General features: G+C 45.6%; 3 protein-coding genes across 7 annotated transcripts in view; 2 read left to right on the plus strand and 1 right to left on the minus strand.

The window, feature by feature from the left end:
* The window catches only part of gnao1a (guanine nucleotide binding protein (G protein), alpha activating activity polypeptide O, a), a 97,161-nt gene extending 94,415 nt beyond the window's left edge, over positions 1-2,746 (plus strand). The window contains exon 8 of one of the 2 annotated variants that reach the window (XM_088938996.1): positions 392-2,746. In XM_088938996.1, coding sequence (XP_088795122.1) covers positions 392-579 — 188 coding nt within the window. In that variant the 3' untranslated portion in view covers positions 580-2,746. The remainder of the gene's footprint in view (positions 1-391) is intronic. The other variant, XM_088938998.1, reaches the window with a different exon arrangement.
* A 4,256-nt stretch (positions 2,747-7,002) lies between these two features.
* On the minus strand, positions 7,003-13,165 carry tradd (tnfrsf1a-associated via death domain). 2 transcript variants are annotated; one of them, XM_088938812.1, is made up of 6 exons: positions 12,934-13,165; positions 11,599-11,682; positions 11,296-11,446; positions 10,137-10,417; positions 9,156-9,318; positions 7,003-8,247 (listed from the first exon to the last, which is right to left on the minus strand). In XM_088938812.1, exons 2-6 carry the CDS (start codon positions 11,617-11,619, stop codon positions 7,949-7,951), a joined length of 915 nt encoding a protein of 304 aa, XP_088794938.1. In that variant the 5' UTR covers positions 11,620-11,682; positions 12,934-13,165; the 3' UTR covers positions 7,003-7,948. The 2 variants fall into 2 exon arrangements, with proteins under 2 accessions (XP_088794938.1, XP_088794939.1); XM_088938813.1 differs by lacking the exon at positions 11,599-11,682 and having other exon boundaries at positions 12,934-13,064.
* A 3,566-nt stretch (positions 13,166-16,731) lies between these two features.
* On the plus strand, positions 16,732-19,985 carry fbxl8 (F-box and leucine-rich repeat protein 8). Of its 3 annotated transcripts, XM_088938729.1 has the most exons (4): positions 16,735-16,804; positions 17,364-17,507; positions 17,729-17,815; positions 17,977-19,969. In XM_088938729.1, exons 1-4 carry the CDS (start codon positions 16,764-16,766, stop codon positions 18,956-18,958), a joined length of 1,254 nt encoding a protein of 417 aa, XP_088794855.1. In that variant the 5' UTR covers positions 16,735-16,763; the 3' UTR covers positions 18,959-19,969. The 3 variants fall into 3 exon arrangements, with proteins under 3 accessions (XP_088794854.1, XP_088794855.1, XP_088794853.1); XM_088938728.1 differs by lacking the exon at positions 17,729-17,815 and having other exon boundaries at positions 16,732-16,804; positions 17,977-19,985; XM_088938727.1 differs by lacking the exon at positions 17,729-17,815 and having other exon boundaries at positions 17,364-17,502; positions 17,977-19,985.
* Positions 19,986-20,438: the final 453 nt, after the last annotated feature.

Below are 20,438 nucleotides of genomic sequence, written 5' to 3' on the forward strand. Positions count from 1 at the left end.
AGGCTTTTTTGCCTGACTTTATTTCAGTGAAGTGTTATGGCTTGCTTGTCGTGAGCGAATCCTGCTGCTGTCAGTCCAGGAAGTGTTTGTCCTGTGGAACGTAGGCAGAAAACACCTGTCACAGACACCATGTGGGTGTCTGCACACTAGGAGTTTGACCTAGCTGGGCATTTTGTTGGATTTTATTTTCAAGTTAAAAAAACTGAGCTGCATGGTTATGGATGCAGGTGTGATGTGTTTAAGGGGTACCCTGTCAGTTACAGAGGCCAGTGAGAAGTGTGGGGGGGGGGGTGTACCCACATGGTTACCGGAGTTTGTAAGATGCTATACTACACGACTGAAACCATATTCACAGGGTTCCCTCTCTCTCTGTCACCCTGTGCTCCCCCAGGCCCCAACACCTACGAAGACGCAGCTGCCTACATACAGGCCCAGTTCGAGAGCAAGAACCGCTCGCCCAACAAGGAGATCTACTGCCACATGACCTGCGCCACGGACACCAACAACATCCAGGTGGTGTTCGATGCCGTCACCGACATCATCATCGCCAACAACCTCCGAGGCTGCGGACTGTACTGACACATCTGTATAGTAACTGGTTTGGTAATGATTATTACAAATGCAAGTTGATAAATAAAACGCATAACGTATATATATATAAAAACAAAAAAAGAACCTTTTTAGTTTGTCTCAAAGAGCTGCCAACAGAACAGATTTCTAATAGAAACCCAGCCCTACAGCTTGAGGACTAGAGAAAATGTACCCCTATCACTGTGTCTTCTTGTTTTAACAGAACAACCACCCTTTTTCTTACAAGAAATGTGTCCTTTCTTTAATTTCATATTTCTAAATGTATGGATGTTCAGTTTATTTATATTTATTGTGAATTTCCAGCACAGGGCTAGTTTGAGGTTTTTTTGCCTCAGAAATTAGGTCATCTCACTAATAATAACAGCAACAACTATAATGATAATCATTAAAATATCTCTGGTGATTTTAGTCAGGGGACTGGGTTTTTCAGTGCTTAGTTCTGTTCAGCTTTTTGATCTTTTAGAGAAAAATAAAAGTGATTTTGAGGACACACAGGATTGCACCATATCAGCTCATTCTGTTTTCCACTCGAGGAACCTGACTTCTCCCCGTGATCCCCCTCTGAAACAGGGCTGGGCCTTTTCTAAACCCCTCACAATCTCATCAAGGGGGCGTGTCTTTTTCACAAGCCCTCGTGAGCTCAGCAAGGGGGCATGTCTTCTTTCACAAGCCCCACTAGCTCAGCGAAGGGGGCGTGTCTTCTTTCACAAACCCCACTAGCTCAGCAAGGGGGCGTGTCTTTCTTCACAAGCCCCAAGAGCTCAGCAAGGGGGCGTGTCTTTCTTCACAAACCCCACTAGCTCTGCAAGGGGACGTGTCTTTCCTCACAAGCCCCATGAGCTCAGCAAGGGGGCGTGTCTTTTTTCACAAACCCCATAAGCACAGCGAAGGGGGCGTGTCTTTCTTTACAAGCCCCATGAGTTCAGCAAGGGGGCGTGTCTTTCTTCGCAAGCCCCATGAGCTCAAGGGAGGGGTGTGTGTTGTTCTTCACTGTCCAACACTTCAAGAGGCATGTTTGCCAGTGAAATTTTGAGTGTCATATCAGTGCCAACCTTCTTTATGGCGGGCTTGAGCTAGAAATAGAATACACTAGATTACTGTAACAAAAAGAACTATTAAATATCAGAGTAAGGAACTTCTACTTTTTTATTATTGTTAATTAATTTATTAATTTATTTATTTATCCTTGGGCCCCCACCTCCACTTCACCCCTCTGCTTATTACCTTCTGCCCTAAGGCACTTTTTTTAGTTCACTACAGGCTGGTTAATGGGACTTTCCTGTCACTGTTCCCCTACTGGTAGCATGACCTTTTGGCCTTTGTAAAAAAATAATAACAAGAAAAAAAGTTTTAAAAAAAAGAAATAAAAATAAAAAAACCAAAAAAAACAAGAACAACAAAAATGAAAACACAAACATCAGTGGGACATAGTGACCACAAGTGCAGGTCCGCCCAGGCGATGTGATGGGATACAGTGTGGAGACGGTGGCTGTTGGGCAGTGTGTTTCTGTAGGACACTATAGAGCTGGTTCTAGCAGAGTCTTTACAAGTAGAAGCTAAAAATGATGATAATGACCATGATAATAATAATAAAGTCTATTTCTTGTGCTTTGTAGCTACAGAACATTTTTCCCCTTTTTTAAAAGTTTTGCAACGGTTCTAAGAGTCATTATACCGTTCTTATGTACCCATGTCAATGTCGCTGAACTGTCCCTCTTCCTTTGCCTGTTCTCCCTGCATCGCAGTGTCTTTACTAGCCTGGAGTATTTTTCAATCCACTTGGGAATACAGCTGCCTCTGCAGGCAGCGTGGCTGTACAGGATTATATGCGCTTTTCTCTTAGTTGAAATTGTAATCTAATCTGAACTGCCTTTCTTCACCTTCCAGGTCTGTATAAAAAAAGCACAGCTCTCACTGACCAGTAGATTTGGAAAGATGTTACCCCTTTTAGCCTTTTTGCTCTGAAAAAAAAAGAATACTGTGTATTATATATACCAGTTAGAATCTCTTTTCATTTTTCTTTTTTTCAGTGAATGCTGTTTCGTGCTGCTTTTTACTTCCTTTATAGTGAATGGTGTTTCTCTCATGTGGGATGTTTGTGCTGCAAACCAATCGAATGTAGTGTTTACATTAAAGCCACAGTTTTCATGACTAATTCTTTGTCAGTTCTACTTTGATTGCGAACTTTGACCCCTTCACAGAGTCACTCTTGAGTCAGACGCAATAATAATGATGATGATTACTGAGCTTACAATATTATTCACTGGAAACAGAAAGAAGGAAGAATACCACTAAAGAAAATGACTAAATGAGTGAAATGTAAAAAGGGACCGAATCTGTTAGGAGTTAGACCTGGGGTGCCGGACTCAGTCCTAGCAGGCCCTCATTTCTTGCGATAGTTGTTCCACCTGAGCTCTCATTTGCTTTGTTGTTCAAACTATTTAATGAACTGCAGAACTCCTGTCATACTCCAAACTTTTATAGAAGTGTTAAAAGCAACTCTACTTTGAATAAAGTGGCTGTTTTGGGTAAGCAACTGCGAAGGACCTCAAAAAACGTCCTGTGTGTGTCAGACTGTGAAAACGTGTTAGATGTTTAGCTGATGACTGACTCCCGCTGGAACAAGAACCAGGGAGACACCGGGCCACGGGGAGAAGTGGCTGACTCCCCAGTCCCAGACACGGCCGGTCTGTCGGAGGACGCCGTGAGGATGTTTGTCTACAGCCTGTCCCGGCACGCCCGCATGTCGGGCGCTGGCATTCGACTGTTGGGGGTTTTAAGAAGGAGCTATGCTCTGCTGGGAGGGTAAACAGGATCTTCAGGACCACGTTCTTGCAGAGACTCATCTTTCGTCCTCATCATTGTTTCTTCGTGCTTCAAGTTTCTGTATTGATGTTTGTAAAAGCTGATGGCAGCTTTTTAGAGTTTAAAACTGACCAAGTTAAACAGTCAAGGAATGATGCCTGTTGCAATGTTGCAATGAAGAACTGGAGTTGCCTCCTCTGTTTTAAAACACACAACAGATTAGCAAAGGGGTTGTGATGTTTCCTGAGTCAAAAAACTGTTCTCTAGTACAGGAACTGTTCTCAGTCCTGGTCCTGGAGGACCACACACACCTGCTGGTTTTGAGCTTAATTACCTAATTGAAGCCTTAATTAAACTAATACGCTTAAGCTTGATTGAAATATTTACAAGTTTTTTTTTCCCCTCAGAGGTTAGGATTTTATTTTAAATGCAATAGTCAAAAGGCAACCTCAAACATGTTTAAGACCTGTAAATATAGTCAAGAAGCTTAAATGAATCCTGTCATTAACTCAATTACGAGTTCTATTGTGTAACTCAGAGTTTGGGAGGTGCAACAGGTGTGTGTGTGTGGGAGCCCTGATCAGGGAATTGTCACATGAGCTGTGAGGGATGTGAGGGATAGCTATCCAGCTATGCTGTTGAAGCTCACAATCTTTAGTCAACGAGACACTAACATCTCCACTCACTAGACAGCTCCTGTTTTTGTAATAATGTAAGTCCAGTTCATCACATTACGGGTTTCTGGTACTTAATTAGGATTAGTTCTTGATCTTGAAAAAAATAATTTATGAAAACAGGCCACTCATCCCACAAGAGCTCACCATTTCCAGCTGAGAGATTCTTGATTTGTTCACAACACTAAGCTTAGCTCAGAAAGAGACCAGCATCTCCACTGTTATTCTGTGTAAAAAAATAGTTTCTAGTAAACACGTTCATACTGAATTTTAACAAGCTTCCAGCTCAATCCTAGCATTCCTTTTACTGAACATACTCTGAACCGACATGGTCATGCTCTCTATGAAACTTTGAAAAAGTCAGATAATATGTTATCCTTGTTACCACATCCATTGGTGTTGTCTCCCAATACACATGGTTTATGTTTATTGAACAAATGTGAACTTAGCATGTTTTAAGACACCTGAAACCTTCTTTTACAATTGGATTTCTCCTGAAGAATAAATTGGCTGTAAAAAAGATATATGTCTTCCTTCTTTTAATTCAGAAATCCCCAAATCCACTTCTGCACAGCTCTTGGCCAGCTGTTAATTGCTTGATTGGGCCAGTTTTACAGCTTCTCTCAGCTCCTCAGGTCCTGCTGATTTAAAGAGACTGAGAAAACTCACAGCATCATAGTCCTCCAGGACTGGAGCTGGGAATCTTTATTTCAAGTATGTGTTTGAGGGGTACAGCCATGGTCCTGGAGAGCCCAAGTCCAGTTAGTCTCATATTGTAGGTCACCAGTTTCTAAAGACTGGGAACACCAGTAAATAACCTTCTTAAATAAAAAGAGCTCTGGTCCTTGAGGGCTAAAAGAGTACTCAGATTGTGGTCTCAAATGATCTCTTCACTGCTTACTTTAACAAATCACCAGCTGTGTCGATCATGGTGAAATTGTTCCAAGTCTTTGGAGATCTGTAGAACCTGCTGGACTAAGGCTCTCCGGTACCTAGGCAGGAGACCACACAGTGTAGCACCCCAGGAGCTGAAGACACACAACATCCCCATGTTGGAAAGCTGGGCTGGTCCTGGCCAGTCACACTGGAGCAGGAGCAGGCGACACGGCCACCAGAATAGTACCAAGGTGAGCCAGGAGGTAAGGAGACGAAAGCTAAAGGAAGAATCTTCTCTTCTCTTTCCATGCTACCTCTGGAAAGCCTCACTTCAGGAAGGTACTTTTTTTGCTGCAATCTTAAGAACCGGGGAAGTGTTTGTTTGGTTGTATGAAGCCAATGATCAGCGCTGTTGGGCAATCAAGAGCTCAGGCAGAATAAACTCTCCTGAAATTCCAGGAACGTAGATTGTTTTTCTTTGGGCAGCTGCAACATTTCATTTTAAACAGAGTAACATTAAGTTTGCATTTAGTAACTTTAATCTGCCAGAATTAAAAAAAAAGTCTTGAAATGATGAGGATAAAAATAATAAGAATGACCCCATGAGACAAGCAATTGAGACTAAAATAAACAATATCAGTACCCTGATGCAAAGGATTTAAACTGCAACTGCTCAGATGGTGTTATATCACAGAGCTATTTATGGAGGGTGCGTGCTTGCTGACTGTTGCTAGGAACCATTGAACATGAAATTTATCTCAATGTCACGTGGTTGTTCCATGAAGCACAACCGGTACATTTGATATAATGTGTACAGGAAAAACCCAGGAGCTTCTCATTTGAAGGCCTTGAAAAGTGGTATCCTCTACTGCATTAATTCAATGTTAAGGAAGTATTGTTCCTAAAGATTAAGGGTAAGGTTAGAGAGCACGATTACTGTGTTAATAAAATGCACTTGGAATTGCATATTTGCATATGTATTTACTTATGCAAATGCATAAGTGCATATTTGCTACTGTATATGCAAAAGTTAACAAAACACTCTTTGCACTGAGTCTGTTTTCAGAACATGGCTAGAAAGAGCATGGAGACAAAGCAGTGAAAGTAAATGTCTGTTGTAAGGGAAGGTTGAAAGTTTCTGCAGTGCATTGTTAATGTCCTCTGCATCAGCTGTCATCTTGAAGATAGCGTCAGTTCTAGGTATGCTCAGGAGAAGCCCATTAAACCAGTCGCCTTGTAATCTGTGGCCTAAATCCCCACTTGGTTTCCCAGAGTGGGTTGAACACAGCACTGCTACTGTGACGGGTGCCATCACTTTTGCACTGGACTGAATTGGAGCTCTGTAGCTCATGGCTGTGGCTTTCATCTGAACCCAATCAGATCTCTATCTGACACCGTCAGCCGATTTGCTGTGGGTCCAATCCATCAACAACGTGACACAGTTGCATGAAGGAACGCCACAGAAGCAGAGATTAAAAATCTAGCTCATTTTCTTTTACCACAAGGCCACTGACAAATCTGCTGTCATCAGTCAGGATGGTGAAGTCAGAGAAATCAATTGTGTATCCTGTGCAGATTTTTTTTCTTTAAAAATGATCTAAGAACCTGCCTCTGTGGTTTAAAAATAGCCCATGTAATGCAGCATGACACCAGAGTGGCAGCGCTGAAGGCAATCAGGCCTGCTAAAGGATGAGCAGCTCTGAGGTCCAGCTGCAAGCACAGCTGAACTACAACACACAAAAGGGCTATCTGCTGAGGAGAGCGACATACAGACACCAGCACCTAAACTCTAGTTAGTCCCTTCCGTTAACCTCACCACTTAATTACAAACAATGAGAGGAAGTGATGCAGGAGATTTCTAAGTAGAAGTGAAAGATGTCAATGTTGTGGTTATGTTTCTCATGTGCGTCTGTCTCGGATGCAGCTCCTCTGCCTCACTGATTCCAAGATTGGGGTTCTTAGGAGCACAGTGCCTTTTCCTACTCACAGCTTCAGAGCTGCTTCCGTTTTAAAAAAACATTCTTCTGTTCTGGCAACAAAAAATACATGAAGATCCTTTTATTTTCCTTACAATTTTTAATTAAAAATCTCACCTTACATATTTTTCCAAAACAACTTCCAGATTCAAATATCTTTGATGCCCAAACCCAGGTTAAACTCCAACCTCCGAGAACAATTTGAGACCCACTAATTTTTACATGCAAGGATTCAGTTGTCAGATGCACTTTTGTCAATCACAGAGGGCAGAGACTGAAAGACGTACTGCAGTGTTTCAAATACACAGAGTCGTGCTCCAGTCCCACAGCTGGGAGTCATGGCTCCAGAATGTCCCAACAGCTGGAGTTCGGCTCCAGAGGGGAAAATCCTCCTTCCAGTGCAGCAAAGGAGAGGAAATAGGAGAATGAACTTCCCAGTAGTTGTGGTTCAGGACAGGTGAAGCCTAAACCAGTTTTGAATTAGCACCAGTGTCCTCTCTGGTCTCTTTTATAGCGAAAATGACCCGAGGCACAATGGGAGTTCTCTTTAGCTTCATTTTTAGTTATTCACTTTCACATCACATCATTTTTTTGTTCCCCAAAAATCTTTACATAAAGGAGGTAATATTCCCTTTGGCTACAGCTGCAGCACCAGTTCCACAGCTGAACGCACATACTGGGTGCCCCCAATGAATGAGGTCAAAAATAACCAAAAATTAACTTGGCACAATGTTATAACAGTAATGAACAATGACACTGAAAGGCTTTTTAAACTGGAATAACCGAGCAGAATTTCTTTTTTTTATGCCTCCTTCATAATTCTGTGCCTTTCTCCCCTAAAAAAGAAGGACGTCAGACTTTTTTCACGTCTCGCCACGGCACCTTAATGGCCGGGACGTTGTGCAAACTGGCCGCAAGGACACTGGGCATCTCTACCACCTACAAAAAAAAGAAAGGGTGAAAACGTCGCTGAGAGGCATGCGATACGCCTGATGGGTTTTGCTCCGGCACACAGTTGGCGGGCAGTTATTCCTGGGGCTGGACGTCCAGCAGGATTTCTGCAATCCCGATGAGCTTGTTCTCCTCCAGGGCTCTGATCAGCCGGCTCAGCTTGGCAGCCTTGCCCTCTGCCTGGATGAACTTGCTAAGCAGCTGGTACGCCTGCTCATACAGGCCGTCCCGCTCGTACTCGTAGGCCAGGTTGTCGATGGCCGAGCCCTTCAGCGCCTTGCAGCTTCTCTGCAGGGAGCGCCCCACTTTCTTCCAGTCCTTTCCGATGTGACTTGCAAAGCCCTGCTGGTCGGCTGTCGTCAGCTGCCTGTCACCTGCAAGGGAGGAGATGTCTCGCAGTCACAGCCGCACCGGACTGGCCACCTGCACGTCCGCGTCGGGCCACCGCCCGGCTCAGGCTGGCCATCTCCCACTTGTTTGCACAGATGAAAAACTACTTACAGGTTGGTAAAGAAAGACTAAAAAGATTTATTTGGCAATGTGCGCCAAGATGCTTGGTTTCTTTGCAAGGGGAATAAAGAGGTGTTATATGGGCAGAATTGCCAGAGGCAACAATAAATCCAAAGTACATTTTCCGGCGACTGGAGAGCCATAGCTATTTTTTATTTTAATGCCTGGCAGTGTCATCACACACTGCCAGGCAAGGTAACGTGCACCCACAGACTGTCCCTGGTGAGAGATGTATACTGGGCACAGACTTTCCAAGTTCTGATTATTCTCATTTTATTTGTCTGACTTCAGATTCATCGCTGCTGCTGTCGTGGCTCCAAAGGAAGGGAATCGAGTTCAAGCAGCTGCACAAATAACACAGTTAAAACCTCTTTCACTCATGCTTCTGCCTCGATCCTTGCAATGGTGTAAAATCTCAAGCGTGTGTGAGAATTAATGGCCGTGCACATTGAGCAGAGCGCTCCAGCACTTAAGTCGAATGGCTCCGAGCTACAAATGGCACATTCTTGTTTTAACTGCGCCACCTAACCTGTGACACTGGACCACGGAGCTCAGCCCTTCTCCTCTTTACTGGCTGAGCCACTCCGGAGCCTCTCTCTCCCAACTGTGGGATTTGGGGAGCATGGTCCGGAGCCCCCTGGCTAGGAGAGTACCACACCCTGTGCTGCGACACCTCTACTGTCAGAGGGACACCATTCAGCAGGACAGCACTGGCCGGACTAACCAAGAAAAGAATTAGCGAAACTGAAAAACTAAGAGTCGACAGCCTTACCGAACATCCTGTTTTGGAAGAGGAAGCAGTTGCTGGGCAGCTGGGTGTCTCCTCCTACGGAGGCCAGGGGCCGGGCGCTGGAGGGGGGCTCTCTGTCCCCGAGGACCAGGCTCTGCAGCCGCTGCTCCAGCTCGGACACCTCCTCGTCCTGTAGCCGGTCCGGCTGCAATCAGAAGACAGGACAGGATTTTCAGTGCCAGGGGTTAGCGAGGAGCACAGCCAGTGAGGCTCCCCCATCTCCCTCCGGAGAGCCGTCCTGGAGCCTCCGGGAGCCTGGAATTCCAGCCACTCCCGGATCTACCATCTGCTGCCATGGAAACGGGCTCAGAATCACGGAGAGATGCAATGGACACTGTGAGGGTTTGAGGAAAAAAAAAGAGCATAAAACTAAAATATTGCTGGAACAAAGAAACAAGAACATCTAACTGTATGAACAAACAAAACTCGTCAAGGTAAAAAGGTCATTTGTTGGGAGTGATCGCCCAGGACTCTAGCTGAAACAGAGGAACAATGTTCTAGTGTGTGTAACTTCAGATCTGCTTTGTATTTATGTTTTGTGTCCTTCACAAACAAAAAGAGACTTTAAATGATGATGATGATGATTATTATTATTATTATTATTATTATTATTATTATTATTGCTTACACGTATATAGCACTTTTCTGGACAATCCACTCAAAGCGCTTTACAGGTAATGGGGATCCTCTCCACCACCACCAGTGTGCAGCCCCACCTGGATTAAGGACACCAAGTCCAGATGACACTGATCTACAGATACACTCAGGGCAGCTATAATGTGAAAAACGTTCAACAGTAAAGGGGAAATTAAGGGTAGGAGCAGGTCAAACCTATAGATATTACCCTTTGTGCTGCTCCCTTCACATGGATTAGTATTATTCTGCTGCACATTAGGGAAAGGTTGAAACAGTACTTCTGCCCAGTGCTAAACAAACAATATAAAGCACAAATCCGTTTCTCACCTGTGCCCTGTTAACATGATGGAGGCAAAGATCCACGTCTGGGAGGCAGTTGTCCAGTGTCTCACTCCCAGCTTTGAGCTGGGTCTCGAAGGTGGACTCCTCCAGGCCGGACAGTGTCCGGCTCAGGTGCTGGCCAAAGACCTGCTGCACCAGCCCGCTGGCGTAGCTCTGCAGGAACTTCCTGCACACCCCCTCATCCATGAACTTGATCTGGATGCCCAGGCTGGGCTGGGCATCGTGCAGCTTCAGAATTTCGTACCCCTCCAGGCCACCTGCGGCATCTGGAGGAGGGGGAGGTTACGAAAATATGAATACCATCACACAGAAACATAAAGCAAGTGTAGATAAAACAATAATAAACCAGATCAGCTCCAGAACCCTGCAGGAAGCCCTTGACTACAGGAGGAGCGTCCCTCCAGCCCCCGCAGAGCCTGGGTCAAGGACCATAGGACAGGTGTGTGTGCATCAGGCGATCACGGGCAGAACCAGGGCCCACAGGCCTGCGAAAGGTCAACTGACCAGCCCCGTCCCAGATACCTCACAGTAACCGGACCAGAACCCTACGTTTATACCATGCAGACACTTCAATTCCTGTTCCCACTGGGATCTGAGAGCCAGGTGTTTTGAGTACAGGGGCCTACAGGCTGTAACTGAAAACTAACGGATTTCAACCACTGATAAGGGTCAGGGGTCACAGGAAGACCCCGAACAAAATCATTAGATTGAGAAACTGAAAGAAACTAGCACAGCGCTCAAAACAAAGTAAAACGTGGTTCACTTTCACAGCCTGCAGTGGACACGCACACTGGAGATTGGGGTCTGAGGTCTGGTCACTGGGGTCCCCCTCACTTCTTCCTGCCTTTCTAGCATCCTGCAGCACTGGATGGCCTTGTCCTGCCGCTCCTGGTGGAAATCGCCACCGCGCATGGTGCCTGGCAGGCGCATCGCAGCTTTGATTTAATTCAGGCCGGAGCAACAGTCAGCTCCCTACTTGCTTAACGGATTTCAGCACCGTTCAATTAAAGAAAGACTACCCACTGCCCAGTCCTTTGATAACTCAATTAAAATTCTTTTGGAAAGGGCTGACAAGGAGAAGGAAGACACTTGCAAGCCTTTCCCCATCGCCAGGCTGACACTCAAGAGCCGTCTCGCCGCCCACCTGCTAGTGTCAGCTTCACGGCTTTGAACACTGCGAACCTCTTCTCTGGGTCCCCGAACAGCGCGGTGAGATCCTCCTCCCGAGAGCGCGAGCACAGGAAGAGGAACAGGCTCCCCGACCACATGCCACCGGCGCAGTCCGACGTCACTTTCTGGAAATGACAAGATACAGGAGATTAAAATCTTGTATGAAAAAAAAAGCAAAGGCTGGTGTGTTGCTTACACAGGTCAGAGCAAGGACAGAACGAAAACAAGGACTTAAAAACCTGCCGCCTCCTCCTCCACCTCCCTGCGGCACAGTTACCTTTTCCTCCATCGTTTCCATTGGCCGGTCATCACTGTCCACTCTCTTCCTCCCAGACCGCGTCTCCCTAAAACGCCATGACTCCTGCAAAAGCCACCAGCATGAGCGTCAGGCGGCGAGCGCGGGACTGGAGCGCGGCGCGAGCGGACTGAGGTCGCTGGAGAGCAGACCGGCCGCTCGGCGGGCAGCAGACGACTGCACTGGGCGAGGGGTGCTGCCCGTCCCTCCACACTGGACACGCCCGGAACACGCCTGCCCCGGGCCTCACGGGCCGCGACCCGTCACGAAGCTCACAATTGGTACCACAACAGCGTCCTCCTGGCACTCCCCTGTGAGAGCACGCCCTGTTTCCCACGAGCCTGTCGGGAGCAGATACCAGCCTTCACGGGCAGAACCAGGGTGTACGGGTCAGGCTAGCCAGCCCGGTCCCAGATACCTCACGGTAACCGGACCAGAACCCTACGTTTATACCATACAGGCACTTCAATTCCTGTTCCCACTGGGATCTGAGAGCCAGGTGTTTTGAGTACAGGGGCCTACAGGCTGTAACAGGGAAGCTAACGGATTTCAACCACTGATAAGGGTCAGGGGTCACAGGAAGACCCCGAACAAAGGGAACATTAAAAAACTGGCCGTGTTAACAAAAATAAAGTTGAAAGCCGTCTGTTCTGAAACTCTCCCCTTTACTGAGAGAACAGATGTGTCGCTCCAGGGCCGAGAGCAGCCGTGGGTCCGTGGGTCTCGCATCACACTGCCCAGGTGTGTCGAGCTGACCGCAGGTCCGGAGACAGCTCGAGACTGACCTCAGGCCCCGCGCACTCTCTGCTCTTCCTGATGACCAGCAAAGAGAAGGACTCTGCGACTCTGCTGCCAAGAGGATCTCTAAACCAGTACAGCTGTACAGTCTGAACACCATCCGCCGGCTATACACTTCAGGTTTCCTGTAAGAATGGCCGCTGCTTAAAACTCTGAAGAGTCTAATTGCTCTTGTCAGAAATCGCTTTTGCTCTACTGCCACGACCGCGGAATGGCTGAGTTCGCTTTCACAACAATTCTTCTTAAAAGCTTTGGAACTCCACAGTTTGAACTTAGCATCCATTTATCTGGGTTTGATTTCGCGAAACATGCGATCGGGAAAACGTCTTCAAACCATGCGCTTTTTACCCTCAGGACTAGGACAGAGGGAAAACCGAAAGTAAACTTTGAGAACTCCAAAGCATGTTTAAAGGAACCGTAAAAAGACTGATATATTTATCTGGGAAACTGGATATATTATAACCTTTGAAATCACAAATGATATACCCGTATATACACATAATATACCCGTCAACTTACCGCTCTTTAACAACGCAAAGCGATTTCCTGTGTGACGGCGCGTATCACTGGGCACAAGTTGCTCATTAGAGAGGCGCTCCAGCGCTCCGGCAGGCGTGAGCTGCAGGTCGGGCTGAGCCCTGCACATCCAGGAAGTGCCCGGAGCGCGGAAGAGCGAGCGAGCCCTCGCGGCCGGCCGGCCTGGCCCTGGCTCCACAGTCAGGTACGCGCGGCCGCCCCTGCACGGGGGCAGCTCGGGTCACATGACCGCTGGCTCCGAGCGCTGCATTCCAGACCTCAGGTCTGCTGTGCGGAGACCATGCATTTTAGGTCATTAGCTCTTAGTTCTAACCTGCAGCTTGATTTACCTGTCTTTCTCAGGGGGGTTCTTGAATCGTAATGATTGTTCTTATATCTAAGAACATATATTATTTCTAAGAACATTCTTATATCTTCCTAAATCTGGGTGGAGCAGTGGCTCTGTGGCTAAGGATCTGCACCTGTGGCTGGAAGATTGCTGGTCCAAATCCCACAGCTGGCAGAGGAATCCTACTCCGTTGGGCCCCTGAGCAAGGCCCTTAACCCCAACAGCTCCATGGGCGCTGTACAATGGCTGACCCTGCGCTCTGACCCCAGGCTCTCTCCCTGTCTGTGTGTCTCATGGAGAGCAAGCTGGGGTATGTGAAAAGACAAATTCCTAATGCAAGAAATTGTAAAGGGTTAATAAAGTGATGCTATTATCTAATGATAGGGTCCTGTGTAATAGTAGGAATACAGAAAGTGAGCTTTGAAATTTGACATGTTATCTCAAGTTATAAAAAAATTAACTTTATATATTAAATTGGACCAGTAGAGTTTATAACACCCGCTCACGACACTGTATTCCCGGCTGGGCTGCAGGGCTGAGTGTGCCGCAGGACACTGGACAGCTCTGCAGAGGATCGGCTCTGTGCGGCGGCCAGCATGCAGGCGGTGCTGACAGAGATTACGATCGCGGGAGATTCACAGGCTGTTAAATCCCATGGTGTTTCACGAGCATGAAAATAGATGTAAAGAAATACAATGAATGCTGTGTTTGCCTTGTCATACAAAACCAAGGGTATGTAAAACAAGTGAGTGATATTCATTCATCTTCTGCTTACATTTCCAACACGAGATTGGAATGGAAACAATAAAGATCAGCTTGAATGTCATTGTTTCTCTTTACTTCACTTTGGTTTGAAAATGCACAATTGCTGAGGCTCACCACAGGTACACAAGCTATGAAAAATAACAGAATTGTTCTCCAGAACAGTCTTGTTTTCTCATAGTAGTGTCTCATTTCAGTCTTTTACAGTAACACATGCTTAATAAAAATAATAATAAACTTTATTTTATATAGCACCTTTAAAGGTGGCTTCTCAAAGCACTTTACAGGATGACAACAACAATAAATAAGAAGAATACACAAGACAAAACACAATTACAATATAAAGAGGAGACCGTGGATGGTGGTACTAAGAAAAGCAGAGGGGTGAAGAATGAAACCAGTTAAGTAAAAGCTTTTCTAAAGAAGAGGGTTTTGAGTCTGGATTTGAAGGAGTTTAGAGAAGGTGACTCTCTGATATCCTTGGGGAGAGAGTTCCAGAGCTTGGGGGCATAACAGGAGAAGGCCCTGTCACCCCTAGAGTGTAGACGGGCTTGGGTGACAGTAAGGAGGGCAGAATTAGAAGAGTGAAGGTTGCGAGGTGGGGAGTAGGGCGATAAAAGTTCAGACAGGTACTGAGGTGCCAAGCCATGCAGAGCCTTACAGGAGCATGAGGATTTTAAAGTCTACACGGAATTTGACCGGAAGCCAGTGCAAGGACTCCAGGATAGGAGTAATGTGATAATTTGCACTAGACCTGGTCAGGATTCTGGCTGCTGAATTTTGGACATACTGCAGTTTGTTCAAAGTAGATTTAGATACCCCAGCGAGTAGAGCATTGCAGTAGTCAATTCGAGAGAACACAAATGTGTTGATCAGCTATTCAGCCACAGTTAGCGATAGCATAGGGCGTAGTCTAGCGATATTTCTGAGGTGAAAAAAAGATGTTTTGACAGTATGCTGCACATGTGGGTCGAATGTTAAACCAGAATCAAATATAACCCCAGGGTTTTTCAATTTTGATTGAAGCTCAAGTACAGAACCATCTACAGACAGGGTTACAGGACTGGCTTTACGAAGTTGATGGAGGGTGCTAATAAGCATTACTTCAGTCTTGTCACAGTTAAGCATATTATCACTGACCCTAGGATTGTTTTTGGTCTAAGACATTATCGGCATGGCCCCATTTTTTCCATAAAATACAGTCCCGATCTTTCTCCATTACTGTGCAATGATTTTGCCTGACCAGTCATGGTCTGCGAAGGTCCCACTGATCCATAATTTCCTAAAAAAGTGGAAATGTTTATTGGGAACAAGCTGTTCCCTGTAATTACTGCACAAGACAGGAAAACATACTTACCTTTCAACATGTCCTGGTTTTATTTTATATTTATTTCTCCACTCTATTAGGAATTTCTCTTTTGGTATATCTGAAAAACAGATCAAAAATATTATTATTCAATATAGAACACTATATCCTCATAAATGTATTAATGAATTACAGACTTCATAAAATAAAGAAGACACTTGTTTGTACTGCTATATTAGCCTCCAGTTCTTCTGTCAATAACCCAGCAGAGTCAGGATCTAATACTGAAAAGAACAAGCCATAGGCTTTGACTGAACCTGTCTCAGACACCACACAATAAGGGCCTGCAAGCATCTGGGACTTTCAGATGCTAGACTCCACTTGCTCAGAACTACACAATAGCAATCATGACTGACACATACATCCCTTTGCAGAACGTGTAATGGAAATAGACTTGGGTTCAGAAATATACTAGCCCATACCGTTTTAATGTGTATGTTTGTTTTAAAACATTTCCAGCTATGCTTAAACAACTGTGAACCAAGCATAACCAAAGAGTTGCCATGCAGACTTAGAAATGTTGCAGTTTTCCAATATGTTTAGCATTCCACACCAGACTGAAGCCTGTCCTCTATTTCAGATGAGACTATGAATTCTTTGCTCATTGTGCCATGATGACACACAATCATTTGTGTCGAATGATTGGCGAATATTTCCAGTCTTGGATCTGGTAGGAGTGCACAGCACGATTGTCTGTATAGACCACTTGTAAAATTAAAGAAACCCACAACACCGTAATTGTTCTATGTTATTAGCAATCATTCTTATTTGCTCATAAACACATTTATGCTGCTTGTGTACCATAACACTTAAGGGTTAAACTGTTAAGTCCGTAATTATGTTGCTATACGTACAATTCACGATTGTATTCCATGGAAAGAAATTTTCCATTACACGGAATTCACGCAGAGTAACACACGGGTGTTTCACACCTCAAGCCTAGGTGGCGCTAGCGGGTGATATGAGCATTATAGCAATTCACACACTCGTCTTTGTCCGCCTCCGCTCGTCGGTTGTTTTGAAGGCGAGGCTGCACCACCGCAGTAGAGTTTGTGAAAATGAACTGAAGTGTACCCCCTTTCTTCTTGTGTCTGTGTGACCTGATGTATTTTTCCAGCTGACTTTACGCAGTTGAACTTTAATAGATCCACTGCAGAATCAGTGCAGAACTCTTCCAATCGTCATCTCGCGAAGCAGCCATCAATTACGTAGTAGGAAGGGAGGACGCCAGCTGTGATTGGTTGAGGGAGACGCCTGGGTGCCCGCAGGGGGCGGTTCTTCCTATGTGGCCTTGTTTTGTTGTGACGTCACGCCGGTAGCGAACACAGCAGCCTTGCTGATGAGCAGAGGGGAGCTATGCAGTACGGAGAGAAGAGTAGGGGTGGCCGGGCATACCGGTAAGATACTCTGCCAAATCATAACGGACAGTATAAACATAGAAGCAGAAGTGGGGGTCCACAATCTTTTGGCGTTGGAAACCTGTGATGAGTGAATTCTGAGTTAAATGTGTTCAGTCTGACCTCCAGGAATGAGACTCTGTTCGGGATAGTTATATCCTCTGTGTAAGATGTCAGCCTCCACAGCTGTTAAAAATCCCTTGTCACGCCTTGATAGATCTATAATTGGACAGAAAAGAGAAAAATAAAGGTTCCGTGGTACACTGTTCTCTAATGAGCAGCTCTTCGGGTAACCTGAAGTCCGCCATACTTGTCGGCACAATTCAGTGTTTCTAAATAGTTTCATTTCTGCTGTAACTTGTTGATCTCACCTAAGCAAAACATTGTCTTCCATCTCTTCCCCCCCAAAAAGACCTTTCACTCTTCACCTCATTCTCAAGTGGGCTGTCAAACAGGCTGGAGTTATCAAATTAATAATAAAACGGGGAGCTGTATGTTATTTTGAAATCTTTCCTGTTTTCTAAGTATGGAAATGATCAGAGCCCCTCTGTGTGCCCAGGAGCCTGGTGGAGTTACCAGAGGAGATCCTGGCTCAGATCTTCTCCTTCCTGCCGATGTGTGACAGGTACAGTGCCTCCCAGGTGTGCAGGTCATGGTCCCAGACGATGGCCAGCCCCTCCGTCTGGACCTGCACTGAGGTCAGGTGGGTCATGTTGTCTGAATGGGTAAAACCCAAAGGTGAAAGGTGGTAGTGTACATATTCACTGTATAAAAATCTTCTGTATAAAAATTCCCTATTATGCTGAGTCCCCACATGCAAGCATCCTGGAATGGTTAATCAGACACAGTTTGGTTGGTGTGTTCGCCATGGTGTAGGTGCCACCCATCCTGTTCAGAAGTTAACTAGCTTTATTGGTTCAGTAGGTTCTGTTGCTACAAGCTGAGTTGCATGGGACAGTCTGAAGCTCCAGCTCTAACTGGGAGCTGCTCACTGCAAAAAATGTCAGGCAGGTCAGTGTTCAGCTCCTAGACCCACTGTGCTCAATATAAGATGAAAGGTGTATAGTTTATCAAATATATACACACCAAAGTAGTTACAGAGGCAACAGATGTGTTTGCCTTTTTTTGTTTGATCCAACTAATGAAATCTGCAACCTGCATCACTCTTGCAGCTGTGAGTTTGGAACAGAAGACCACGGCTTCCAGCAGTTCTGCAAACTGCTCAGGAAGGTTCAGCGCCTGAAAATTGTGCTCAGTGACCTAAAGGAAATAAACAACCGGAACACAGCCATTCAAATTTTAAATTACGCGACAGATCGAGACAACAGACTCAGAACCCTGTGCGTCTCCTGCACCGGTGAATTCCCCCTGTTCTATTCCGGCGAGGACATTTTGAGAAGCATAGAGAGTGTCTGTCTGAACAAAGCCAGCGGCCTCTCGCTCAGGGAGGTGGACTTCAGGGACATGCCTTTTACACTCAAGGACTCCCTGATTAGGACTATTGCCAGCAGGAGCCCCGACCTGCAAAAGCTGTATATCAATAATCAGACTCTTGTGTGCAATGTAACCGCGGAGACAATTAAAGAGGTGCTGGCACTGTGTCCCAAGCTGCGTGTTCTTGGGGTCTTCTACGCCAGCTTGTCAGAGAATGTGCTGAGGGCTCTCCTGGAGCCTCAACGACCTCCATTCTCCTTATTGGAGTTGTACTGCGAGCGCACAGACAAGTACATTCCTGCCATTTCCAAAGAGTGCTGGACTTCTCTGTGTGCCAGACACCCCTTGCTTTCCGTCAACACCATCTTAAATCATACTCTACCTGCCAAGAAGATTCTAAAGATTCTGCAACCTGGGATTCCCATCAAAAACCTGGAGCTGATCACGTACACCTATCTGGTGAGGGAGATCGGCTTTGTGGCAGAGAGCTACTGCAGCACTTTGGAGAGGCTGGTGCTCCAGACAACCTCCTCCGAAGAGCTGAACTCTGCCCTCATCAGCCTGGCCCTGTGCTGTGGTGGTCTCAGGGAGATCCACTGCTACTGCGTAGTGTCGCAGGACGTGGTCCAGGCCTTCCTCTCCAGCTGTCCCTACCTGTGGAGGTACACGCTGAAGACCGTGAAGGAGCCTCACCCCTGGAGGTGCACCGTGCTCAGGTGAAGAGGAAGAAGTTGTTGCACACCTGATCTGCTGGGTCCTCCCTCCTGTATGTCTGTGTTATGCCATTGTCTTTCAGTTGACTTGCACAGCAGTATCTCTGTGTATGCTAGCCTCTAGCATAGGAGCCAGAGAGATTGGAGAAACCCACTGACCCCCACAGATTCAATAACCTAGCTCATGGTGATATAGTAGAGACAGTCCCTTAATAAAGATGGCTTTAAATTCTGATGTTTCCATTTTATTCATAGTCAACTACATGGTCTGGTGCATCATGGGGAACTGGGAAAAAAAGGTGCCTTATTTTATATACGTGGCTGGTATGGTCATTCAGTGGTGAGTGCTGCTGTCTTATAGCTCTTGGGTGCTGGCTAAGATTCGGAACAAGGGCACCTTCTGTATGGGCATTGCATGTTCTCCCCAAGTGTGCGTGGGTTTCTTGGGGTGCTCTGGTTTCCTGTTTTCTCCCAACTCCTGAAGCCATGCTGGTTGAGGTAAACTGAGTGTCGAAGCGTAGTCTCAGCTTGCACCCTTTGTCATCTGGGTGAGGCTCTGTCTCATAGTGACAATCCTCAGGAGGAGGTTAGAGTGAATGGATTACAGAAATATATATGTATGATGTAATGCTTTTCTGTATTCTTACTCTCACATGTGTGCAAAAGACTGGTATTTAACACAATGTATACAGTATAGACAGTTGACAATGGTTTTAGAGGGTAAAAAGAAACGACACAAACACAAATGACAAGCATTAAGTATTTTTCTAATTAAGAATGTCAATCAATAGATTACTTGGCATTACTGCTAAATATTAGTTTGGTTTTAACCTTCTTTCAGTATCATGAAATGTAGCTTTTATATTTACAGTATGAAACAGATTTGTGTTTTATTAGCAATCCAGTATTTATTTTGATTAACATGGAGGAGTCCAATGATAAGTAAGTGCAATTGAACTGTTGCTGAAATTGTTATGGGAGTGTGTATTTTTTTAAGTCATTCTCTTAATTTAATTAAATTTCAACAAAACAAAGTGTCTGGTGTCCTCTTTGATGGTGTGGAGTTATGTTATTAAACACAAGTTTAAATGCTGATTTCTTGTGGTAATTATTAAGGTTTCCCAGTACTGGAATCCTGTATCCACAGGGCTTTTGGTGTAATACATCTGGATTATTGGGGATCTCTCTGGACATTGATCATGCAAAACTACAAGACCTGAGCCGTGGAAAATAAGACATTTTAGTGTATTCGTTTCCTCTGGGGCTCAAGGATAAATCTTTGCTCTCACCTGTTTCACACTTCTCACTGGCTCTCTGCTTTGTCACTCCAGCCTTGCAGCTCTCTCCATGCTTTGCACGCCCCTCTCCATTCCTCTTTACAGTGTCCTGCCTCTTGTCCTGCTCATTCTCCTCCGCTGCACCTCTGTGGGTGAACCAGATGCCCAGAAACATCAGGTTGCGGGCTCTGTGCCCAGCTCTTCATGTCC

Source organism: Atractosteus spatula, chromosome 21 (genome assembly GCF_055471065.1).
Source record: "Atractosteus spatula isolate fAtrSpa1 chromosome 21, fAtrSpa1.hap1, whole genome shotgun sequence".
NCBI classification, from domain to species: domain Eukaryota; kingdom Metazoa; phylum Chordata; class Actinopteri; order Semionotiformes; family Lepisosteidae; genus Atractosteus; species Atractosteus spatula.